The sequence below is a fragment of the Nycticebus coucang genome, chromosome 17 (genome assembly GCF_027406575.1).
Source record: "Nycticebus coucang isolate mNycCou1 chromosome 17, mNycCou1.pri, whole genome shotgun sequence".
In the NCBI taxonomy this organism is placed as follows: domain Eukaryota; kingdom Metazoa; phylum Chordata; class Mammalia; order Primates; family Lorisidae; genus Nycticebus; species Nycticebus coucang.
Genome location: NC_069796.1, coordinates 10,614,078 through 10,626,600, shown reverse-complemented (window position 1 = coordinate 10,626,600; position 12,523 = coordinate 10,614,078). Strand labels below are relative to the sequence as shown.

The window sequence follows — 12,523 nt, the reverse complement described above, 5'->3', positions numbered from 1 at the left end:
GGTTTGATTTTCCTTTTCCAGTTGTTGCCCATGGCAGGTGTCTTAGTTGCTTGTATTTCTCCACAGGTGAAACTTCAACCCAGAGTAACTGATTCACTAGACAAGCTGAAAACAAGACAGAGCCACTTAGCCCCACCACAGCAAGCAGGTCCCCAGTGTCTTACACCATAGTACTGTACGAGTTCTTTGCAAAGCTATAAGAGAAAACCTGCAGTCACCAGTACCAGCTCCTGGGCAAAGGGCTGCTTAATCCCTACTCTAGGAGTCCCCAGCTCAACTTCACCTTATCTGCTCATCTAGCCAAACATGTAAAATAATCATGGGGTGGAATCAGCGGAAAAACTCTGGCAACATGAATAATCGGAGTAGATCAACTCCCCCAAGGAACGACAAGGCAGACACACCAGAAGATCCCAATCATAAACAAATGGCTGAGATGTCACAAATCGAATTCAGAATTTGGATCGCAAATAAGATTAACAAAATGGAGGTAAAGTTGGAATTAGGAATTCAAGGAGCATTTCACAAGTTGCCTCAAGAATTCAATGACTTCAAAGACAAAATTACCAAAGATTCTGACACACTGAGGCAAGAACTTACAGCCCTAAAAGATCTGAGAAATACAGTAGAATCCCTCAGTAACAGAATGGAGCAGGTAGAAGAAAGAATTTCTGACATTGAAGACAAAGCTTTTGAACGCTCCCAAACACTCAAAGAGGAAAAGAAGTGCAGAGCAAAAACAGATCGTTCTCTCAAGAGAGCTCTGGGACAATTCAAAGAACACTGATATTTATTCGCCTTATAGAAATTCCTGCAGGCGACGAGGTTGCTTCAAAAGGCCCAGATGCTCTACTCCAAATGATAATTGTGGAGAACTTCCCAAACAAGGCAAGAGATTCTGAAATTCAGATAGCAGACAGTTTCAGAACCCCAGCACTACTCAACCCAAATAAAACATCTCCTAGACACATTATAATTAACTTTACCAAAGTTAATATGCAGGAGAAAATTCTGCAAGCAGCCAGAGGTAAGAAAACCATAACCTACAAGGGGAAGAATATTAGAATGACTGCAGATGTCTCTGCCAAAACTTTTCAAGCTAATAGAGGGTGGTCATCGACCTTTAACCTCCTAAAACAAAATAACTTTCAACCCAGGATCCTGTATCCAGTTAAACTGAGTTTCAGAGAAATTATTTAATGACATTCACATGTTGAAGAAATTTGCCATAACTAAACCAGCTCTCCAGGATATTCTCAGACCATAATGACCCGCACAATCCTCTACCACCAAAGTAAACTCACTTAGAAACTTTTGATCAATTTCCAACTTCTACAGTGGCGAAAGGATTAAAAATGTCCACTGGACGTTCGAAAAATTTGATACCCCAAATACTATCAGGCTGATCAATATTCTCTATTAATGTGAATGGTTTAAATTGTCCTCTAAAGAGGCACCGGTTGGCTGACTGGATACAAAAACTCAGGCCAGATATATACTGCATAAAAGAATCTCATTTTACTTTAAAAGATAAATATAGACTCAGAATGAAGGGATGATCATCTATAATTCAGGCAAAAGGAAATCAGGAAAAAGCAGGTGTTGCAATTTTATTTGCTGATACAATAGGCTTTAAACCAACAAAAGTAAGGAAAGATAAGGATGGTCACTTCATATTTGTCAAGGGTAACGCTCAACATGATGAGATTTCAATTATTAACATTTATGCGCCCAACGAGAATGCACCTCAATTTATGAGAGATTCTAACAGACATGAGCAACTTTATTTCCTCCAGCACCATAATAGTCAGATTTTAACACTCCTTTGGCAGTGTTGGATAGCTCCTCCAATAAGAAACTAAGCAAAGAAATCTTAGACTTAAACTTAACCATTCAACAATTGGATTTAACAGACATCTACAGAACATTCCATCCTAACAAACGAATACAAATTCTTCTCATCAGCCCATGGAACATCCTCCAAAATTGATCACATATTAGGTCACAAGTCTAACCTCAGTAAATTTAAAGGAATAGAAATTATTCCTTGCATCTTCTCAGACCATCGTGGAATAAAAGTTGAAGTCAGTAACAATAGGAATCTGCATACTCATACAAAAACATGGAAACTAAATAACCTTATGCTGAATGATAGCTGGGTCAGAGATGAGATTTGAAAGAAATTACCAAATTTTTGGAACAAAATGATAACGAAGACATGAATTACCAGAACCTCTGGGATACTGCAAAGGCAGTCCTAAGAGGGAAATTTATAGCACTGCGAACCTTCCTCAAGAGTACGTAAAGAGAGGAAGTTAACAACTTAATGGGACATCTCAAGCAAACTGGAAAAGGAAGAACATTCTAATCCCAAACCCAACAGAAGAAAAGAAATAACTAAAATTAGAGCAGAATTAAATGAAATTGAAAACAAAAGGATTATGCAACAGATCAATAAATCAAAAAGTCAATACGTCATTACCTTTGGCTAACCTAACCAGGAATAAAAAAGTAAAATCTCTAATTTCATCAATCAGAAATGATAAAGATTAAATAACAACAGATTCCTCACAAATTCAAAAAATCCTAAATGAATATCACAAGAAAACCTATTCTCAGAAATATAAAAATCTGAAGGAAACAGACCAATACTTGGAAGCACGCCATCTTCCCAGACTTAGCCAGAATGAAGTGGAAATGCTGAACAGGCCTATATTAAGCTCTGAAATAGCATCATCGATCCAAAATCTCCCCAAAGAGAAAAGTCCAGGACCAGATGGCTTCATATCAGAATTCTACCAAACCTTTAAAGAGGAACTAGTACCTATATTATATTACTTAACCTTTTCCAAAATATAGAAAAAGAAGGAATATTACCCAACACAGTCTATGAAGCAAACATCACCTTGATCCCCAAACCAGGAAAAGACACAACAAGAAAAGAAAATTATAGACCAATATCACTAATGAATATTGATGCAAAAATATTCAACAAGATCCTAATAAACAGAATCCAGCAACACATCAAACAAATTATAGACCATGACCAAGTGGCTTTTATCCCAGGGTCTCAAGGCTGGTTCAATATATGTAAATCTATAAATATAATTCCTCACATAAACAAAATAAAAAACAAAGACCATATGATTTTCTCAATTGATGCAAAAAAAGTTTTTGATAATATCCAGCATCCTTTCATGATCAGAACACTTAAGAAAACTGGTATAGAAAGGACATTTTTTAAACTGATAGAGGTCATCTACAGTAAACCCACAGCCAATATTGTATTGAATGGAATTAAATTGAAATCATTTCCACTCAGATCAGGAACCAGGCAAGGTTGTCCATTGTCTCCACTGCTTTTTAACATTGTAATAGAAGTCTTAGCCATCATAATCAGGCAAGAAAAAGCGATCCAGGGTATCCACATAGAGTCAAAGGAGATCAAACTTCCACTCTTCACAGATGATATGATTGTATATCTGGAAAACCCCAGGGGTTAAACTATAAAACTCTTAGAAGCGATCAAGGAATACAGCAATGTCTCAGGTTATAAAATCAATACTCAGAAATCTGTGGCCTTTAGATATACTAACAATAGTCAAGCTAAAAAAAGTCAAGAACTTTATTCCGTTCATAGTAGTGCCAAAGAAAATGAAATATTTGGGAGTTTACCTAACAAAGGACGTGAAAGATCTCTATAAAGAGAACTATGAAACTTTTAAGAAAAGAAATAGCTGAAGATGTTAACAAATGGAAAAACATACCATTCTCATGGCTGGGAAGAATCAACATTGTTAAAATGTCTATAATAACCAAAGCAATATACAATTTTAATGCAATCCCTATTAAAGCACCACTGCCATACTTTAAAGACCTTGAAAACATTATACTTTGTTTTATATGGAATCAGAAAAAACCTTGAATAGAGAACCAAGAGATGAACCCAGCTACTTATGGTCATTTGATCTTAGATAAGCCAATTAAAAACATTCAGTGGGGAGAAGACTCCTTATTTAAAACATGGTGCAGGGTGAACTGGCTGGCAACCTGTAGAAGACTGAAACTGAACCCACACCTTTCACCATTAACTAAGATAGACTCTCATTGGATTAAAGATTTAAATTTAATACAGTAAACTATAAAAATACTAGAAGAAAGTACAGGGAAAACACTAGAAGAAACTGGCCTAGAAGAATATTTTATGAGGAGGACCCCCCCCCCCCCGGGCAATTGAAGCAACACCAAAACACATTACTGGGATCTGATCAAACTAAAATGCTTCTGTACAGCCAAGAACACAGTAAGTAAAGCAAGCAGACAGCCCTCAGAATGGGAGAAGATATTTGCAGATTATGTCTCTGACAAAGGTTTAATAACCAGAATCTACAGAGAACCCAAATGTATTAACAAGAAAAGAACAAGTGATCCCATCTCAGTGTGGGCAAAGGACTTGAAGAGAAACTTCTTTGAAGAAGACAGGTGCACGGCCTACAGACACATGAAAAATGCTCATCATCCTTAATCATCAGAGAAATGCAAATCAAAACCACTTTGAGATATCATCTAACTCTAGTAAGATTAGCCCACATCACAAAATCCCCCAAACACAGATGTTGGTGTGGATGTGGAGAGAAGAGAACACTTCTTCTGCACTGCTGGTGGGAATGTAAACTAATACATTCCTTTTGGAAAGATGTCTGGAGATCACTTAGGGATCTAAAATTAGGCCTGCATTCGATCCTGCAATTCCTCTTACTAGGTATATATCCAGAGGACCAAAAATCACTTTATAACAAAGATATTTGCACCAGAATGTTTACTGCAGCCCAATTCATAATTGCCAAGTCATGGAAGAAGCCAAAGTGCCCATCGACCCATGAATGGATTAATAAATTGTGGTATATGTACACCATGGAATATTATGCAGCCTTAAAGAAAGATGGAGACTTTACCTCTTTCATGTTTACATGGATGTAGCTGGAACATATTCTTCTTAGCAAAGTACCTCAAGAATGGAAGAAAAAGTATCCAATATACTCAGCCCTACTTACTATGAAACTAATTTATAAGCACTCACACTTCCAGTGAAAGCTATAACCCAACTATAGCCCAAGATGAAGGGGAAAGAGGAGAGGGAGGAGACGGGGGAGGATGGGTAGAGGGAGGGTAATTCGTGGCCCCACACCTACAGTGCATTTTACAAGGGTACATGTTAAATCTACTAAGGGTAGAATATAAATATCCTAACACTATAACTAAGAAAATGCGGTGAAGGCTTTGTTAACCAGAGTGATGAAAGTATTTCAAATTGTATATAAAACCAGCACATTGTACCCCATAATTGCATTAATGTACACAGCTATGATTTAATAAAAAAAAAAAAAAGAAAAAGAAAAAAAAAGCAATCATGTTGGAAAAGAATTTGTTATCAGTTTCTCTTGCCTTCTTTGCCTTCCCTGTAAAGACTAAACCCCAAGATTGATTATACGTGATACACTAGTGGCTATCTTGCTTCCTTAACAATCCAAAAAATTTACCCTGCCAGCAGCTAAGTTTAGATCAACAAACCATTAAAAGCCTTTAACACTATGCATAGGCTGACACAGAAAAATACAGTGCTAATAAAGAAAATCACAGAGTAGTGCCAAATAGAACCTAAAAAAGTTAAGATTTCTGATCTTATCTATTAGCATTCTTTTGGTATGTTCTTTGTAAGAGTCCCTTGCTAGCCAGCCTGATATCACTGGGTGTCCCAAACGTGCCTCACTTCTCTCATGCCTTCCTACTACAATTGCATGCTTATCCTACCAAATAAAATCACACCCTGGTTTACAGAGCCTCAGGAGGAGATTTCTCTAATTTCACTCAACCTCTCTGTACCAATTTATCCACAGTTCTAATCTTCCCACCTTGGACTTTCAGGACACAATTATCTTTTATCTTACTGCCATTTCAGTTTGTTCTGAAGGCATCTCTGCCTCCTTCCCTCCATCACCTGTCCTGGCACACATGCACATGTATGACACATGCACACACAGAGCAGATGCCCAGGAGTCTGTTCTTGGTTCACTTTATGTCACTTAATCTACATTTTTTTCTGAGGTAGTTTCTTCCATTATAATGTGTCAGATGCTACTTTTATGCCACAATGCTGAAAGCTATACCTCTGCTACAAATTTTCTCTAAGACACTGCTCCATAGTTCCAACCCCATATTAGATATGACCCCCCTAGATATCTTGCAAGAAGCTCCTCAAACTTCATTTATTCGAAGTTCAATTTCTTACCTTTTTCTCTACTTCTTTATGAATTCCCCATTTGGGGTAACATTTTTCAATCTAAAATTCTCAGTTACTGCTGACCACTCATTCTCTCATACCCCCATTTTCAAGCTAACACCAGTTACCATTGATTCTACTTCAGAAATGTCTACCCAACTCATCCCTTTGTGTTCTATTCCATAGTTCAGAACCTTCTCAATATGGCCTAGATTACTCTCCACAAGTCTGCCTACACCAATTTTCTTTTTACACCACCACTTGAGTATATCCTTCATTAGAATACCTATACATTAAAAAAGGAAACCAAAAGGAAGCCTTAGACTCTAAACTTCACATAGAATAAAACCTTACAAAGGTACAATCACACTTTAACACCACAGCTTCTTTACCTTAAACACTTCGCTTCATACATACTCAATATTGCAAGTATTACAAACTTGTTTTTATTAGACCAACTCAGTTACATTGGGCATGCTGGTACCTCTCGGAAAGAGTGCCTTTTCTGCCAAGTCAATTCTTATTCATAATTCAAGACCTAGCTCAGATTTCAGTTATTTTAACTCCAGCCAAAGTGTCTCTTGATCTCTGAAGGGGTTTAATTATAGCACAAGTCACCCATGTACTCTCACTTGCTCACACACATGCCTTCACCAGACTGAGTGCTTAGAAGAGCAGGAATTGCTCTCATACGAGATCTCACTTATTCCTTAGCTGCCAGGGGCTGGACATCTCAACAGATACTAGACCAAGAAGATGTTTCTTTATCACATACTAATTCAATAAGATAGGATTAATTAATTTTAACCTCTGTTTCTTTTTTTAGCTACTTAAGTTTTCAGATTCAAAGCGCTTCTAGAAGCGATCATATTTTATTAAAACTTAATATGAACTAATATCAAAGTAATGCCACAAAGGTACCTTGGCAAAGGTGTGAATTCACTAATTATGCCTTCTGCTCCAAGTGTGACTCCCTGGACAATAAATGTACTTCCCATTCCTTTCCATAGGGCTCTTGGTCCCTAAAATGAACAAAATTTAGTTATTTTTGTTAATATCGAAATATAAAACATAACAGTTCCGTATTTTTTTTTTTTTTTTTTTGAGACACAGTCTTACTTTTTTGCCCCTGGTAAAGTGCCGTGGCTTCATAGCTCACAGTAACCTCAAACTCTGGTGCTCAAGCAATTCTCTTGCCTCAGCCTCCCGAGAAGCTGGGACTACAGGCACCTGCCGCAACGCATGGCTATTTTTAGAGACGGGATCTTGCTCTAGCTCACCCTGGTCTCGGACCTGTGATCTCAGGCAATTCACCTGCCTGAGTTTCCCAGAGTGCTAGGATTACAGGTGTGAGCCACTGTGCCGGGCCTAACTTAATAGTTCTTAAATAAAAGTTGATATTGAATGTTTACTGATATTTTCGAATAAAGCATTATTCTAATAGAAATCTTAGTACACAACTACAACTCAATTAATTTCCTATCATTAAAGTTTGTTAGGTGGCTTATGTTAACACTCCAATTAATTAAATGGCCCCAATGATTGGTTAACTTGTCAAATAACCCTAATACCTATATATTCAACTCTCTACCAGGACTGTTCTATGGATGATACACAGGTATCTTAAAACTTAAAACTATCCATAACTTAAACCAATTATAACTACTCAAACCCCAGCAATTCTTTGCTTCTCTACTGTATTTCTTGTCTTCCTTGATAGCAACTTCATCATCCTAACGTTCAAATCATCTATCTGGAGAACACTTTCCCCTCACTCTTCCTATAGGTCATCAAGTTCTGTGAACTCTGCTCCCTTAGTATCACACAAACCCATGCTCTTTTCTCCATCCTTACACCACTACTTTATATAAATGTGACTAATCTGTCTCTGTCCTTGCTCCTTTCCACAGTACCATGTGATATTCCCATTCTTATGTTTTTAATAAATAACACACACAGTACAAATAAAAAAAAGTGACAGGGGATTATGTGAAAAGTCTGTCCCCTAGCAGCAGTTTCTTATTTATTCTCCAGAGACCATCTATACATATAAAAGTATATCTGTGTGTGTACAGTTAATAATTCTGTATCTGTAAACACAGTACAAACCTTATTTTTAGAGGCCACAGGGTGTTTTACCATATAAATATGCCATAATTAATTTACTGCAATTATCTTGATAGACTTTTGTTGCCAATATTATTATGGTATACTATGCCAAAGGACAACCTTGCATATATATTGTTGTATATACATGTGCTCATCTATGTGGTATAAGTTCCTAGAAGTGAAATTAGTAGTTACAGAACATGTACATCCAAATTTTGATGGATATTTATGAAACAACCCAAGTTTGTTCAAGATACTTTGCTCACTATTGAAACATCTTCAATGGTACTCTTGCAGCTTTCAAGAGTAAGGGTGCCATTTTTTGAAGCCACTTTTTGACCTGGAACCTGCTTACTTCTCTGGCTATTTTTTCATCTTTCTCTTAGTCTTCAACTCCTGCTCCAAACTCTCATTGCACTGCTTTAAATCCATTCTAAAACATTATAATTTCTCCTCCTCTTCTGTCATTGCACATCTACTTAAATAAACCTTTTCTCTACCCTCATCATGAAGACACAGACTTCATGACACTCAGTACAAAACTCTGGTATCCCTTTCCTCAGAATTTTTCCTAGCCATTCCCTTTTTTCAACTTTGATAAAGTACCTCTTTTCTATACTCCGATAGCATTTTATACTTCTAACAATATATTTATTTACCGTGCTTCACCACAATCTTCTGTTCTAAGGTTTGGCCTTCCTGACTAAACTATGAGCCTCTTGATAGCAGAGATAGCGTCCTACCTACTGCTGTGTCCTTGGAGCTTAGCATAGCTCTGTACAGTTTTGCTAAATTAATTAAGTAAAATTTTGGAAGAATCCAAATGATACCATTATACTACATTACTTTTACCTCAACAATTAGGATATTTCTATTAACCAAATTATTCTGCTTTAATAACTACTAAGTTCAAATGACACATATTACATGTACCTTTAATGGAATCTATAGACTAATTCTCACCTGAGTTTTGTTGAAGCTGTACATGATATTGATGACTGTAAATGGAGTGAGATGATAATGCCGAGCATGGTAATTAACCTGTAAAAAAGGTACTTCATGACTTTTTTTGTTATTGCTTTGTCAACAAAGAACAAGGCTATGAAAGACATATAGTGGAATTCTACCATAAACAAATGCTCAATTCTAAAGTCAATATAAATCATATATAAGAAAAATTACTCTTGAAAGTGTTTAAAGTAATCTATTCAAAGTACAGTATATATGGTTATACAAATATAATCTGAAGACCAATGCGTTACATATATAGTCATGCAGATGATATAGAAAGGAGGGTCTTGTTGTTTGACCTTTGTGTTGCCTTAAACTGAATTATATCTCCTAAAACCATTTTAGCCAAGCATTTTCAAACTACAGATTGCAATTAGTTGTTAAATTATGAAATCAATTATGATCAATATATTTTGATCATAAAAATATTAGAATGATCACACATTCTAAAGGTGTTTTCATAAAACATTTTAAAATAATACATTTGTCACATACATATGCACGCACTGGATCACAATGTAATATTATTACAATGTAAAATATATATCTGAAATACACTGTTCTGAGGCATGTACACTGCCAATGCTATTTCAAAGGTATTTCTCTATACATATTTTTTGATGCTAAGTGTAAACTGAGTAAGCTGTAGTAATTTATACTGTTTCAAACTCTTTAACAGCAAACAAATATGGGAACAATTACACTGCAACAAAGGTAAGTTTACTATGTTTTATAGCAGAGTTTGCCACAGGATCAGATCCAGTGAAAACCGAGGGCCCCGTTATCCTTTCATGAGATCAACAAAATCAAAATTATTTTGTTAATTATACTAAGGCATCATACGCCTTTTTTCATTATGCTGATACTTTCACTAATGGTACAAAAGCAATAGTGGGTAAAAACACTAGTTCTTTAGCACAAATCAAGGGAGTGGCATCAACCTATATTTTTGTGCTAATTTTATTTTCCATCTTACTTACTTATAAGATGGAAAAAAGCAACCTTCCATGTAGAAACATCCTTGAAGAAGCAGTAAAATATATTAATCTTATGAAACCTTGACTCTGAGTACACACCACCTAATAAATGTCCTATGTATTACACAAATAAGATGAATAGGAAGAAAGCACTTGTATGATGGAATTGCGAACTAATCTAGCCTAGTTTTTCATCATTTTTGCTCGAGAAACTCACTGATAGCCTATAGCTATTCACGCTTGGAACTAACGTATTCTTAAAAATAAACAAAGTGAACCTATTGATTTAAAAAAAAACTGTCAATGATGAATTTGAGTTTTCAAGGAAAAATTAGAATTTTGGAAAATCTATAATCACCACCAAGAACTTCCAATACTTAAAAGACTTTTCTAGTGAGAGTAGCAGTGTTTTTAATAAATATATATGTATATATGTTTTACTAAAAAATAACTTCACATCTGGCAGATCTATATTCAGTTAATCAATATGTTACTAATAACCAATGCACAATGGGTAAACATCCATTCAAAAATGCAGTATAAATTAATAGACAAATTATAAAAAGTTCATTAATGTATTTTCAGATTTAACATTGTAAATAACCTTTAAGAAACTACCACTTAGTGAGTTTTGGTGTAATTCCAAAGAATAAAACCCCCAATTATCTGGAAAAGAAAATAAAATACTCCTGTTTTCAACTATGTATGTGTATATGGCGGGACTTTGTTTTGTTCAAAAACAACACATTGCAACAGATTGATGCAGAAGCACATATAAGAATCTGGCTGACATTAAACACATTTATAAAAATATAAAATAGTCATTTTTCATAAAGATGTTATTCATCTTTTAATGAATTGCATAGATTTTCCCAATTGCATAAAATTGCATAAAATTTTCCCAATTTTAATTTCTGACATGGTAGATATCAACAGATATGACCCACATAAAGCAAAGTAGATTGGGAACATCAACAATCTTTTAAGATTTGAGGAATTTTTTTTTTTTTTTTGTAGTTTTTGACCGGGGCTGGGTTTGAACCCCCCACCTTTGGCATATGGGGCCGGCACTCTACTCCTTTGAGCCGTAGGAGCTGCCCTGTGGAAGTTTTGAGACCAAAAAGTATGAGAACTGATAAAGATAGTGGAACATCTCACGTGGAATAATGGTTACGTGGTTTTGTGTCACTTATCTGAGTTCTGCACTTCAAATCAAGGTTACTATTGTTTCAGAAGGTCACAGAAATTACATTTACCTGACATTGGCGGCGTAGAACAATGCAAGGATGGGCCAGTACATTTTCTGTAAAGAGACTATATAAAAATAATTTATGTATATATCTGTCTTTACAGAGACAAATTTAATTTATAACATGTATGCATCTGAAATTATTTCTACCTGAAGAATTATGCATTATTTCATGTTCTCTATATTTAAAAAAATTAAATGAATTATTTAAAATGTCTAGATGTGTCTGCAAATGATTCCACCAAACACAAATTCAATATGAGAAGGAACAATTTACATCTGTTTACAATCTACATAGTAAACAAGGGATAACAGTAATATCTATAGTATAAAGATGAAACTAGATCTCTGTATGCTTGATGTGGGAAAGGACATATCTATTAAATGGTATTATCAAGTGTCATTTAATTTCTGCTTCTTTTGAAAAATACCCTATGTACACAGTTTCTATCACCAGAATCATGTTTTCTTCATGAACTCCATTCTAAAAATTTTGGTTGTGATGTATCTTACTTAAAATTTTTGATGACCATGTTAATTGGCTACTACTTTATGTATCAAATATTTCTTTTGCGAATATTCCCACAAAATTATTACAGCTGCAAGTTTACACTCCAAGAGTGACATGTAGGTGCATGCATATTCATATGTATTAACACGCTATCGATGAACAAAAGCTTTACATATAAATAATGAGGCTAACAAAACTAGCAGAAAGTAGAATGGAAAACTGGTTTTACTTATATTGACATTAACATCTTCAGATTTAACTATGCAAATAAGGCCTTTCTCTTGGGTTCAAATATTTAAAAGATGATGGTCATTCTGGTGTGAAATGTAAGTCTTATCCAATTCCAATGCATTTGAAACTGGTATTCGCTATGATCACAATAATCA

The 12,523-nt window shown here is 35.3% G+C and overlaps 1 protein-coding gene across 2 annotated transcripts in view; it reads right to left on the bottom strand.

Moving 5' to 3' along the window:
• SLC25A46 (solute carrier family 25 member 46) overlaps window positions 1-12,523 on the bottom strand; it is a 29,574-nt gene that overhangs the window by 12,732 nt on the left and 4,319 nt on the right. For both annotated transcript variants that reach the window (XM_053566972.1, XM_053566974.1), the window contains exons 3-5: window positions 11,634-11,691; window positions 9,353-9,430; window positions 7,202-7,302 (exon numbers count right to left, since the gene is read on the bottom strand). In XM_053566972.1, the coding sequence (XP_053422947.1) occupies window positions 7,202-7,302; window positions 9,353-9,430; window positions 11,634-11,691 (237 nt within the window). The remainder of the gene's footprint in view (window positions 1-7,201; window positions 7,303-9,352; window positions 9,431-11,633; window positions 11,692-12,523) is intronic.